At 45.8% G+C, this 14,054-nt stretch overlaps 1 protein-coding gene across 5 annotated transcripts in view; it reads right to left on the bottom strand.

Annotated features, from left to right (window-relative positions):
• LOC140386881 (vascular endothelial zinc finger 1-like) overlaps positions 1-14,054 on the bottom strand; it is a 55,780-nt gene extending 41,726 nt beyond the window's left edge. For 3 of the 5 annotated variants that reach the window (XM_072469701.1, XM_072469703.1, XM_072469705.1), the window contains exon 1: positions 13,907-14,053. In XM_072469701.1, coding sequence (XP_072325802.1) covers positions 13,907-13,939 — 33 coding nt within the window. In that variant the 5' untranslated portion in view covers positions 13,940-14,053. Of the gene's footprint in view, positions 1-13,906 lie in introns of all 5 variants that reach the window. The other 2 variants (XM_072469702.1, XM_072469704.1) reach the window with 1 other exon arrangement.

Genomic DNA, 14,054 nt, shown 5'->3' with positions numbered 1-14,054 from the left:
ACGAAGAGCAGCAGGACATGATGTGGTAATGTTACTGGAATTTGCTACGAAGCAAAAGTCTACGAGGACTGCTGCCATCAAAAGGGGGTTTTGCTCCAAGTTTATTGAAGCCAAAAAATCTTTTGGGAAATGTTTGAAAAGTACTGTTAACTGTGTGAAGGTTATTTTTGGTTTAATAAATGTTTAACTTTAATATATAAAAATCATAATTGGTCTGAGTGTTACTTATCTTGACTTCAAAAAACTCATAACACAAATTGCAAAATCATTGGGGCAGCTGATTTAAGTTTCTCCTTCAGATTTGGGCAGCCTGGCATAACCACCTGCCGTGCTGCAACACAAATGGCAGACAATGACCATCTCCAACAAGAGGGGATCTAACCATCACCCCATGACATTCAATGACATTAGCATCACTGAATTCCCCACTAATATCGAGGGGTTGCTATCAACCAGAAACTGAACCTGGCTAGCCATATAAATACTGTGCCTACAAGAGGTCAGAGGCTCAGAATTCTGAGGCAGGTTACTGACCTCCTGACTCCCCAAAGCTTGCCCACCATCTACAAGACACAGCTCAGGATTGTGATGGAATACTCGGCAATTGCCAGGATAAGTGCAGCTAAAGAAATTTGGCGTGTCTGCATCGACTCTCACAAACTTCTACAGATGTGCGATAGAGAGCATCCTATCTGGCTGCATCACAGCCTGGTATGGCAATTGCTCGGTCCAAGATCGCAAGAAACTGCAGACTATGGTGAACTCAGCCCAACGCATCGCACAAACTTGCCACCCCCACATTTATTCTGTATACACCTCTCGCTGCCTCAGGAAGGCAGACAGCATTATCAGTGACCCCTCCCACCCAGGCATTGCCTTCTTCCAGACCCTTCCATCAGGCAGAAGGTACAGAAGTCTGAAGTCTCGCACATCCAGACATAGGAACAGCTTCTTCCTCACAGCTACAATTCTCCTCAACGACTCCCCCTCAGACTGATCTGTTCCCTGTAAGAACACTATTCACGACGCTCTATGCTGCTCTTGCTCATGTATTTGCTTTGTTTGGCCCCTTGTTCCACACTGTAACCAATCACTGTTTTGTCGATGTACCATTTGTCAATATTCCCTGTTGATTATTCTTGTGTCTACTATGTACGTACTGTTCCTCGGCCGCAGAAAAATACTTTTCACTGTACTTCGGTGCGTGAGACAATAAATCAAATCAAAAATCACGTCAAATCAAATAACAACACTCAAGCAGCCAGGACAAAACAGCCTGCTTGATTGGCACCCCACCCACCATCTTGGACATTCACACCTCCATTGACAACGCACAGTTGCAGTAGTGTACATCATCTAAAAAATGCACTTACAGGCAACTCACCAAGGCTCCTCCAACAGCACCTTCCAAACCCTGACCTCTACCATGTTGAAGGACAGAGGTAGCAGATACAGGGGCACACCACCATCTGCAAGTTCCCCTCCAAACCGCTCACCATCCTGACTTGGAAATATATCGCTGTACCTTCACCATCACTGGGTCAAAATCCTGGAACTCCCTCCCTAACCAGTTCTGCGGGTGCGCTTACACCACATGGACTGCAGCAGTTTAAGGTGGCGGCTCACCATCATCTTCTCAAGGGAAATTAAGGAAGGGCAATAAATGCTGGCCTAACGAGCGACACCCACATGCCATGAACTAATTTCTAAAATTCAACAGCAATTCAAAATGCAAAAACAAAGGTTTGTGAAAAACTGTGTTAGAAAAATCACTGTGCATTCAGTCTCTGACACATTAGAAACAGCACAACTTAAATTCATCAGAATTGGCGCTAGAAAAATGTGGAAAGTACATATATAATGTTGAAGAAAGCATCTTACAATTGCAGGTTAAAATGTTCATAGTTCATAGAATTTACAGTGCAGAAGGAGGCCATACGGCCCATTGAGTCTGCACCGGCTCTTGGAAAGAGCACCCTACCCAAGGTCCACACCTCCACCCAATCCCCGCAACGCAGTAGCCCCACTCAACCTTTTTGGACACGAAGGGCAATTTATCACGGCCAATCCACCTAACCTGCACATCTTTGGACTGTGGGAGGAAACCAGAGCACCCGGAGAAAACCCACGCACACACAGGGAAAACGTGCAGACTCCACACAGACAGTGACCCAAGACGGGAATCGAACTTGGGACCCGTGAAGCAACTGTGCTAATCACTCTGCTACCGTGCTCAGATGAGATTACATTAGGAGATTGAAGAACAAGCTATTATGACGTTAAACAGAACATATCTCAAAAGTCTAAACTGCAATCAATATATATCAGTTGTGCTATTTCTTTCATTTCCTTCTCTGTACTGACTCGTGCAGCTGTACAGTTCCATTGCTGCTGCACCTTGTCTCAGTGGGCCATTCTTCACTCAGGTAGCAAAGCACTCAATCACAGGGCACCACTGAGTCGAGCAGAAACCCCTCTTACCCAACATCCACACACAAGCACCTTGCAGGAATCATTGGCTAATTTTTCTCTTACATGGTTGGAGTATCTTTATTGGCCGAGATCAGTCACTCAGACATTTCTTTGTGGGTCTTGGTATCACAAGTGATACATAATTTTAACACAGAACTAGTTTCTTCTCTAACAAGCAATTACTTTTCACATCCTGAACAGTTATTAGCTGCTAATGTTTATTCCAATTTCATTGCAGTGCAGCACTCTGGATTACTGCATTAATGAAGGACAGAAGCTTCAGATAAAATGTAGTCTGTTTGTTCTGATGGACATTAAAGATGCCATGACATGGGCAGCAAGGTGGCACAGTGGTTAGCATTGCTGCCTCACGGCACCGAGGTCCCAGGTTCAATCCCGGTTTGGTGGTGGTGAGATGCCTTCTTGAACCATTGTAGTCCCTGTGGTGTAGGTAAACCCACAGTGCTGTTTGGGTGGGGATTCCAGGATTTTGACCCAACGACACGAAGGAATGGTGATTTCTAAAATAGGAAGGATGGTATATGGCTTGGAGGGGCAGCACGGTAGCACAAGTGGATGGCACTGTGACTTCACAGCTCCAGGATCCCAGGTTCAATTCCCCGCTGGGTCACTGTCTGTGCGGAGTCTGCACTTTCTCCCCGTGTCTGCGTGGGTTTCCTCCGGGTGCTCCGGTTTCCTCCCACAGTCCAAAGATGTGCAGGTTAGGTAGATTGGCCATGAAAAATTGCCCTTCATGACCAAAAAGGTTAGGAGGGGTTATTGGGTTACGGGGATAGGGTGGAAGTGAGGGCTTAAGTGGGTCGGTGCAGACTCGATAGGCCGAATGGCCTCCTTCTGCACTGCATGTTCTAGGTGGTGGTGTTCCCATGTGTCTGCTGCCCTTGTCCTTCTCGGTGAGAACTATTGTTAGTTCCTGCAGTGCATCTTGTAGATGGTACACACTGCTGCCACAGTTAAGGGAGTGAATGTTTGTGGAAGGGATGCCAATCAAGTGGGCTGCTTTGCCCTGGATGGTATTGAGTTTCTGGAGTGTTGTTGTAGCTGCACTCTACCAGGCAAGTAGAGAGTATCCCATCACACTCCTGACTTGTGCCTTGTAGATGTTGGACAGGCTTTGGGGAGTTGTGAGACAAGTTACCCACCACAGGATTCCCAGCCTCTGACCTGCTCTTGTAGCCACTGTATTTATATGGCTAGTCCAGTTCAGTTGCTGGTCAATGGTAACACCTCGATGTTGATAGTGAGGGATTCAGCAATGGTAATGCCATAGGGTAATGGTTAGATTCTCTCTTGTGGGAGATGGTCATTGACTGGCACTTGCATGGCACATTTGATATTTGCCACTTGTAAATCCAAGCCTGGTGTTGTCCAGGTCTTCCTGTATCTGGACATGGATTTCTGCAGTATCTGAGGAGTCGCGAATGGTGCTGTGCAATCACCAGTGAACATTACCATTTCTGACCTTATGATGAAAGGAAGGTTATTGATGAAGAAGCTGAAGATGGTTGGGCCTAGGACGTTACAATGAGAAACTCCTGCAGTGATGTCTTGGAATTGAGATGATTGACCTCCGATGACCACAAATGATCTTCCTTTGTATGACTCCAACCAGCTTAAGAGTTTTCCCCGATTCGCAGTGACATCAATTTTGCTAGGTCTCCTTAAACTCCGCCAAACTCGGTCAAATGCTGTTTCGTTACCCTTCAGGGTCGTCATCACCACATTTAAGAACCTAATATGTGGGACCTTATCTGAAGTCTTGCTGAAGTCCAAGTAAACTACATCAAATTAATTTCCCTCATTTACTCGCCTGGTCACCTCTTCGAAAAATTGGGGAGGGGAGTGAATTGAATTGGCTTAAGACTGGAATCCATGATGCTAATTACCTCAGAAGGAGGCAGAGGTGGATCATCCACTCGGCATTTTTGGCTGAAGATTATTGCGAATGCTTCAGCCTGACCTTTTGCATTGATAGGTCGGCTCCTCCATAATTTAGGATGGGAATATTTGTGGAGCCTCCTCTCCAGCAAGTTGTTAAATTGTCCACCACCATTTATGACTGGACTGCAGGATCTGATCCGTTGATTGCTGAATTGCGCAGCTCTGTACATCGCTTGCGGCTTATGCTGTTTATGGAAGTGCCCTGTGCTGTAGTTTCACCAGGTCGACACCTCATTTTTTGGTATGCCTGGTGCTGCTCCTGCCATGCTCTCCTGCACTCTTCATTGAACCAGGGTTGATCGCCTAGCTTGGTGGTAATGATAGGGTGGGAGGTATGCTGGGCCATGCAATTACAGATTGTGATAGAGTACAATTTTGCTGATGGCCCACAGCACCTCATGATTGCCCAGTCTGGAGTTGTTAAATCTGTTGAAAATCCATCCCACTTAGCACTGGGGTAGTGCCGCACAACATGCTGGAGGTCATCCTCAACGTGAAAATGGAACTTTGTTCAGTGCTCACTCCTATCGATACTATCATGGACAGATGCATCTGTGGCAGGCAGATTGGTAAGGATAAGGGCAAGCATGTTTCCCCCCCTTGCTGGTTCCCTCACCACCTGCCACAGCAACTATGGCCTTTAGGACTCTGCCAGTAGTGGTGCTACCGAGCCATTTTTGGTGATGGACATTAAAGATCCACCCAGAGTATATTCTGCACCCTTGCCATCCTCAGTGCTTCTTCCAAGTGGTGTTCAACATGGGAGAGTATTGATTCATCAGGAGGTTTCCTTGCCCATGTTTGACCTGATGCCATGAGATGTCATGGGGTCCGGAGTCAATGTTGAGAACTCTCAGCACAACTCCCTCTTGACTATATACTACTGTGCCACCGGCTCTGGTGGGATGGTGGTGCTGTCTGGGACATCATCTCCATGATATGATTTAGAGTCTGTCAGAGTATTGCTTGACTGGTCTGTGAGACAGCTCTCCCAATTTTGGCACAAGATCCCGGATGTTAGTAAGGAAGGCTTTGCAGGGTTGACAGGGCAGTTTGCTGCTGTTGTTTTCAGTGCCGAGGTCGATGTCGGGTGATCTGTCCAGTTTCATTCCTTATTGACTTTCTAGCAGTTTGACACAACCGAGTGGCTTGCTAGGCCATTTCAGGGGGCAGTTAAGAGTCAACCACATTGTGTCACCTGTGGGCCAGACCAGGTAAAGGGCATTAGTGAACCAGACGGATTTTATGGCCATTATTAGATTTTTAATTCCAGACTTTTATTGAATTAAAATTCCACCAACTGACATGGATGGGATTCGATCCCAGGTCCCTGGCTTTTCTGGGTTACTAGTCCAGTGACAATATCACTACGCCACCACCTCCCATCTCATCTTCCAATCATTTGTGAGACTTGCATTGATATAGCTAGCGTCTGTCACAATCACCAGGTGCCTAAAAGCACTTCACAGCCAAAGAAACATTTTTTGTAATGTAGGAAACTTAACAGCCAACTTACACACAGCAAAATCCCAAATAGGTGATAACGTCCAAATAATCAGTTTCTGTAATGCTGATTGAGGAATAAATATTACCAGGACACCAGGGATACTATCCGTGCTCTTCTTTAAAATAATGCCTGGGGGATCTTTCATAGAATCATAGAATTTACAGTGCAGGAGGAGGCCATTCGGCCCATCGCGTCTGCACCGGCTCTTGGAAAGAGCACATCACCCAAGCCCACACCTCCACCCCATCCCCTAACCCAGTAACCCCACCTAACCTTTTTTGGACACCAAGGGCAATTTATCATGGCCAATCCACCTATCCTGCACATCTTTGGACTGTGGGAGGAAACCGGAGCACCCGGAGGAAATCCACGCAGACACGGGGACAACGTGCAGACTCCGCACAGACAGTGACCCAAGCCGGAATCGAACTTGGGACCCTGGAGCTGTGAAGCAACTGTGCTAACCACGGTGCTACCATGCTGCCCCTTCATATCCATACACCAGGGAGCAGGACATGATCCCAGAATCTCGTGACTCAGGGGCAAACATGCCGCCAATTGAGCAGTCAACACCTTATTTGCTGACTGTGAAATGGAACAAAATACCACATTAGAGCAGTGAGCACATTGGATCAGAGGCTAACTCAAATACCTAGCCTGACTGGTAACAACTTACATTTAAAGAAATGTTCCATTCTTCCTATATTTATATCCTACACTTGAGGAGCACAAAAGAATATTAAATTTTATTTCTAAACATGGTCTGCACATGTCGGTCAGCTAGTTAACTAAAAAAGGGTCAGTCCCCTCTTCTGTACTGAGAGCTAAGATATGTCATGCTGCATCTGTGAGAGCAGCAAGGGTTGATGGAAAATCGTCAGCCAGGATTCCTACTCCTAATCGCTACCCAGCAACGGAACCTGTGAAAGTATGTATAGATGAAGGATGAGGATATGTTCAGTCCATGCTGCAATGCATATCCCAACCCACAAGTAAAACAGCGTTTACTGCAGGCAAAACACTAAGAAATAACATTTGGACTCAATACGGAAGAATTAAAAGTCAGCAAAATAAAATTAATTTTCAGGACTGGGAAAATTCGATGGGGCATGAGAACTTTAAATTTCTACATTTTAATCCATATAACTGCACGCAACTGCCTTCAACAGATTAAATGCTGATCACCATCCTGGTTATCTTAAAAAACATTTGAGTTTTACCATCAGCTTTTTTGTAAAAATTGCTCATTGCAATTTAATTCCCATCCAATCCAGCCTTCGAATTCAGTAACAAGTATCAGTGACGCTGGTAAGCGATATATTCTCCAGAAGAAATTCCTGAACCAGGCTATATAAACCTGCTGAACAATCAAGTTAGTACAATTCACTGAGCCACAGTACTTCAGATAAGGTGTCCCATGGTCTGCTCATGCAGAAAGTAAGGAGGCATGGCATAGAGGGAAATTTGGCCGATTGGATCAGTAACTGGCTATCACATAGAAGACAGAGGGTGGTGGTAGATGGTAAATTTTCATCCTGGAGCCCAGTCACCAGCAGTGTACCACAGGGATCACTGCTGGGTCCTCTGCTATTTGTGATTTTTATCAATGACTTGGATGATGGAGTTGAAGGGTGGGTTAGTAAATTTGCTGATGACACCAAGATTGGTGGAGTAGTGGATAATGTGGAGGGCTGTTATAGGCTGCAAAGAGACATTGATAGGATGCAGAGCTGGGCTGAAAAGTGGCAGGTGGAGTTTAACCCTGAAAAGTGTGAGGTGATTCATTTTGGTAGGCCAAATTTGAATGCGGATTACATGGTTAACGGCAGAGTTCTGAAGAATGTGGAGGAGCAGAGAGATCTCGGAGTTCATGTCCATAGATCTCTGAAAGTTGCCACCCAAGTGGATAGAGCCGTGAAGAAATACTATAGTGTTAGCATTTATTAACAGAGAGATTGAGTTTAAGAGCCGTGAGGTTATGCTGCAACTGTACAAGACCTTGGTTAGACCACATTTGGAGTATTGTGTGCAGTTCTGGTCACCTCATTATAGGAAGGGTGTGGAAGCATTGGAAAGGGGGGAAAGGAGATTTACCAGGATGCTGCCTGGATTGGTGGGTGGGTCTTATGAGGAAAGGTTGAGGGAGCTAGGGCTTTTCTCATTGGAGCGAAGGAGGATGAGAGGCGACTTAATAGAGGTTTATAAGATGATGAGAGGGATAGACAGAGTGGACGTTCAGCATCTTTTTCCTCGGGTGGATGTAGCTGTTACAAGGGGGCATAACTATAAGGTTCATGGTGGAAGATAAAGGGGGGATGTCAGAGGTAGGTTCTTTACTCAGAGAGTGGTTGGGGTGTGGAATGCACTCCCAGCTATAGTAGTGGAGTCGGACATTTTAGGAACTTTCAAGCGGTTATTGGATAGGCATATGGAGTGCACTAGAATGATTGGGAGTAGGTTGATTTGATCTTAGTTTCAGACTAGTCCGGCACAACATCGTGGGCCGAAGGGCCTGTACTGTGCTGTACAGTTCTATGTTCTATCTTTATATTATTTCAAACTGGTTGGTGGCCCCTCTTTGACACAGTCAGACTCAGAAAATCCAGAGACATGGAAGGTGCTGAACAAGAAGATTCCCGCACCTGATTACTTCCAATGACACTTGCTGGGACAGTGCCCGATCGTAGGAAAGGATCAGTTCAAGTCGGGTGACATATTCTGCTGACACCGCCAGTCAGGCTCAGGTGAAGAATGGCCACTTGGCTGAGGTAGCAGAGATGGGCAGGTTTGCTTGAAATCACAGCACTCAATGTGCAACTTTCAGAAGATACCACATGACGGGACAATATATGAGTGGAACAATCATATTCTTAAAATTAAAAATAACAATGCCAAAAGCATTACTTAGTGGCTAAGTAACTTAGTGACTATGTGTTACTTTAACAGAGCAAGCAAAATACACTTATTATATATATTTTTTAAAAGACTCCGGTTTCATCTTAAAAAAACAACCAGCTTCTCCCACACCAGCTTCGGTCCAATTTGTGTGAAACTGCGCTGTCTGCATTTTATACCAGATTAGGACTCATTCGCCCAACAAACCCATTCTTGCTAACCTCCATGTCCTGTTCAGCATATTTAACATCCCCACTATGGTTCTCCGACTCTAGGCTACATTCATCCTTTTATTTTGAATTCCAATTCTCTTCCTGCACCTAGTGGTGTACTAAGGCAGATTTTGTCTGTTTCAATAACTAGTTATTCCTGGGACATTTACGCTAGTTTGTTGCCAGAGGTTTATAGCTTGAGGGATGCCGCTTCACATCAAACATGACTGATCAGACGCCTCTCCCACTCTTACTGCTGGCCTTTGCCGTGCTTGGAAGGATTTTGCAAGCTTATACTCCACCTGTCTGGCTGCATTATGAACACACCTTTCTTGGTTATCAAGTCCTGGGTGGGACTCAAATCCAGATCTTCTGACTCAGAGGCAGGGATGCTACCCACTACGCCACAAGATCTCCATCCTTTCAATGGTGTTCCTCAATGAGCTTGCTGAAAGTCTTTAGGGGTCCAGTGCCTGAGCTTTGGTCATGTCCCTTCGCCCCTGCCTTTTTTCAAAAAAAAAAAAAGGTTGCAAACCAACATTTTGCAGCAAAAGCCCCGCCACCCCCTTCGTTCCCCACCCGCTCGCCACAGCCCTTGCCCATTACCCCGACCCTTTGCCCCCACATCGATCACCTCTGCCAGTTTCCCCCACCCCTGCATTGCTCACCCCGGCCCTTCGCCCCAACCCCCCAAATCACTTACCCCGGCCCTTCACACACCCCCGCCCCCAATACTGGAGGGGAACTTCCAGGCGGCAATGTTCCCATGTATCTGCTGCCCTTGTCCTTCTAGATGGTAGATGTTGCAGGTATGGAAAGTGCTGCTTAAGGAGCCTTGGTGGGAGGAAGTGCATCTTGCAAATTGTATGCACATATTTCACTGTGCTTTGGTGGTGGAGGGAGTGAATGCTTGTGAATGGGGTGCAAATCAAGCAGGCTACTTTGTCCTGGATGGTGTTGAACGTATGGAGTATTGTTGGGAGAGTGTCCCCTCACTCCCCTGACTTGTGCCCTTTAGATGGTGAATAGGTTTTGGGAAGTCAGGCAAGTTACTAAACACGGAATTCCCAGCCTCTTGCCACAGTATTTATAGGGTTGGTTCAGTTCAGTTTCTGGTCAATAGTGACCTTCAAGATGTTGATGGGGAATTCAGCAATGCTAATGCCATTGAATGTCATGGGGAGATGAATCAATGTTGGGCACTTGTGTGAATCATAGAAAGGTTACAACACAGAAAGAGGCCATTCAGCCCATCCTGTCTGCACCGGTTGAAATGTAGAATCATAGAATACCTACACTGCAGGAGACAATGTAGCCCATTGAGTCTGCACCGATGCTCCAAAAAAGCACTCTACCCAGGTCCAGTCCCCTGTCCAATCCCCGTCACTTAACCTGCACATCATTGGACATTAAGGGGCAATTTAGCATGGCCAATCCACCTAACCGCTCATCTTTGGACTGTGGGAGGAACTCGTAGCACCCAGAGGAAACCCACGCAATCACTGGGATAATGTGCAAACTCTACACAGAGAGAAACCCAAGGCCAGAATTGAACCCAGGTCCTTGGTGCTGTGAGGCAGCAGTGCTAAGCACTGTGCCACGGTGTGAATGTTGCTTGCCACTAATCAGCCCAAGTCTGAATGTTGTCCAGGTCTTGCTACATATGGACACGGACTGCTTCTTCATCTATTCTTAAAAACCTTGGCCAAATCACCTCAAACTTCTAAATTCCAGGGAATACAACCCTAGTCTGTATAATCCTTCTCATAGCTCGTGAATCTCCTCCGGCTCTGCAATGTTCAGATATCTGCACTGATCACTGCACTAAACATCCGTAATTTTAATTCTTCCACCACTGGCGGCCACGCCTTCAGCTGCCAAGACCCAGGGCTCTGGAATTCCCAACCTAAACTATTCTGCCTCTTTCCTCTTTTGAGATGCTCCTTGAAACCAGTCTGACCTAATGTGGCCTGGTATTGAACATTGTTGCTAGTTACTCCTCTTAAGCTGCTCGGGAGGTTTTACATTACAGACACTACATAAATTCACTTGTTGAATGACTGGCTTCTTGCTGAGGTTATGTCTCCACACAAGTTCTCCTCAGCAAAATGTTTATTTACGATCATAAAAGGGAGGGTTAAAACTTTCTGATCATAAAGAAACCCGCCAACAATCCCAATTCTGTGTTCACTCGGCATACACATATACATTCCGAGCAAGAAATGCTAAATATCACCAACGGAAACCCTGACAGTCTTCTCCTCTCTAACACAGAAGCACTGGGACTCAATTGTTCCGAGGCCAATCCAGTTGAAATCTGCCAAAAGTAGGGTTGAGACCAGGATCCTCGAATCAAATACAAAGAAGGCAGCGCTCAAATCTACTCAGAAATAGTCATCTCATGGTTTCCTAGATTTCTGTTGGTACACAGTAACCAAGACATTATGTGGAAAGAAGCAGGGTTTTACACGAACATTGTGCTAGCACAATATTCAAACTAAAGGCACATGTTCATCAACTTGTGATAAATAAAAGCTCATTTTTATTATAGAGCTGGAGAACAAGGGCAGCATGATGGCACAGTGGTCGGTACTGCTGCCTCATGGCGTCGAGGTCCCAGGTTCAATCCCGGCTCTGGGTCATTGTCTGTGTGGAGTTTGCACATTCTCCCCGTATTTGCGTGGGTTTCGCTCCCATAACCCAAAGATGTGCAGGGTAGGTGTATTGGCCATGCTAAAATTGCCCCTTAATTGGAAAAAATTGATTGGGTACTCTAACTTTTCTTTTAAAAGAACCGTAGAACGGTCACAAGGCAGTCGACCTACCCGGTCTGTGACGGCTCTCTCAGGAGCAACTCACCTAGTCCCAACCCCCTCTGACTTTTCCCCGTAATCCTGAATATTTTTTCTCTTCAGCTAATTATCCAATCCTCTTTGGAAAACCAAAATTGAATCTGCCTCCACAACACTTTCAGGCAGTGCATTCCAGATCCTAACCATTCACTGCATAAAAATGTATTCCTCACGTCATTGTTGCTGCCTTTGGCCATCACCTGAAACAGGCGTGCTTGGTTTTCATTTCAGAAACCCATAGGTTTTGAAGAAAAGATATATTAGCCTTGGAGGGAAGAAAATTAAGGTTCACTAGACTGACTCATGGTTGAAGGGTTGTCCTATGAGGAGAGGTTGAGGGACTAAATTTCTGAGATTTTGGAAGAATTAGAGGTGATCTAATTGAAAGATTTAAAATTCTTCAAAGTCAACTTTTTAAAGGTTTGACAGGATCGATGGTGGAGGGATGTTTTCCTGGCTGAGAAGCCCAGAACTAGAGCCCAAAATCTCAAAATAAGGGGTCTGGCATTTAGGACCAACGCAAGGAGGACTTTCTTCGTTGAAATGGATTTTGGATCACTGGAATTCCCTACTCCAGGGCACTGTGGACAGTCAGCTGTTGAACACATTCAAGAGATCGCTTGATTTTTGGATACCAAGGGGAAATTGAGATAATACAGGAAGGTGGAATTGAGGTAGATCAGCCATGATTCTACTGAATGATGGAATCGGCTTGGCAACAAATGCCGCAACACCTGTTTCTACTGTATTTCCCGTGTTCTTATGTGGCACAATACTGGCTCAGGGTTCCTCTTGTTTTTGATCTATAATTCAGTTTGGTAGTGCACATTACAGTTGGGAAGCAAAGTTAGCATCTAAATAGATTTGCTTCAAATCACCCAACACTTTAAATTAGGCCAATTAACACTCCCGCTGCACAAATTTCAACTTGTATCTAAGAAAACAGCTTTGCTAGACGATCACTTTTTTTCTGAAAAATACCAAAAATCCCACATTCAAGTATAGTAAACCTCGTTGCTTTAAGGAAAATCTATGTATGTTGAGCAGCTGTCATCGAAACAAAGAGGTGACTTGAAAGGGAACCTCTAAAATAACCACAATCTCTGTGTTGGGTATAGTGACCCCAACACATCGTATTGTGTGCCCTGTACTACACGCAAAACAAGCCGCACACAATTAGATAAAGTTTAACTGCGCAGCAGGCGGCAAGAAATGTTTTGGGACAATAAACAGCATGCAAGGAACTGCTTTAAAAAAACAAACCAGTAAATAATTAGCGTGGAGAATGGGCAGGGATAGAGTCGTACAGGGTTTTTAACGGCGCAAAAGAAAGAGGCCTTTCGGCCCATCGTGTCTGGGCCAGCCATCGAGCACCTGTCCATTCCAATCCCATTTTCCAGCCTTGGACGCGGCAGCGTTTCAGGCGCTCCTCTTAAATGCTTGGGTTCGTTCTGCTTGCTGAACTGACAACTGTTTCTGCAAACTTATTGCTCATTTAGATTTTTTTTGGTTGGGGGGGGGGGGGGGGGGGGGAGAGAAAGAGAGGATTAAAAGAAAACCCAAAGTAAGTTAAATTCGTAATTTCCTTGGATGGATTGGGATTCCCAATTGCTGCCTACAGTATATATATATATATTCATTCTTCAGCTCTTCATTATTTTATATTGATGTAAAGAGGTGGTTTATTTTAAGTGAGTGATGCATTATCTATCGGGTTAGAAACCAGCAGGAAGTCTGACTGTTTATAAACAAAATGCCGCGGATGCTGTGGAATCTGAAACAAGAACAGGGAACGCTAAACCTGAGGCTGAGGGGAGAGAGAGAGATGGGGGGAAGAGGAGAGAGGGAAGGGGGAAAGAGGGAGAGAGAGAGAGAGGAGGGAACTTCCCCGATCTTTTACTTCAAAATGCCGACTTTGGGGCTCCAGATTCAGGCGCCCTGTTGCGCGGGAGTGGGGGTAGCGGTGTCCCCGATCCATCCTCTCTCTCCTCTCCCCGCCGCCTCACCTGAAATATGAAGGCGCCCCAGGTGGTTTCCATCTCGCCTCGGGACGGGCAGCGCTCGGGGAGGAGAGGCCACAACAAAGCTGCTGAAGACACAGCGCTGGGGCCAACATGGCCGCCGCCACCGCCACTTCCTGTCACCTTTCACCCC

Source organism: Scyliorhinus torazame, chromosome 12, assembly GCF_047496885.1.
Source record: "Scyliorhinus torazame isolate Kashiwa2021f chromosome 12, sScyTor2.1, whole genome shotgun sequence".
Lineage (NCBI taxonomy): Eukaryota > Metazoa > Chordata > Chondrichthyes > Carcharhiniformes > Scyliorhinidae > Scyliorhinus > Scyliorhinus torazame.
Note: the sequence above shows the minus strand (reverse complement) of the source record. Positions and strands in the feature narration are given on the sequence as shown.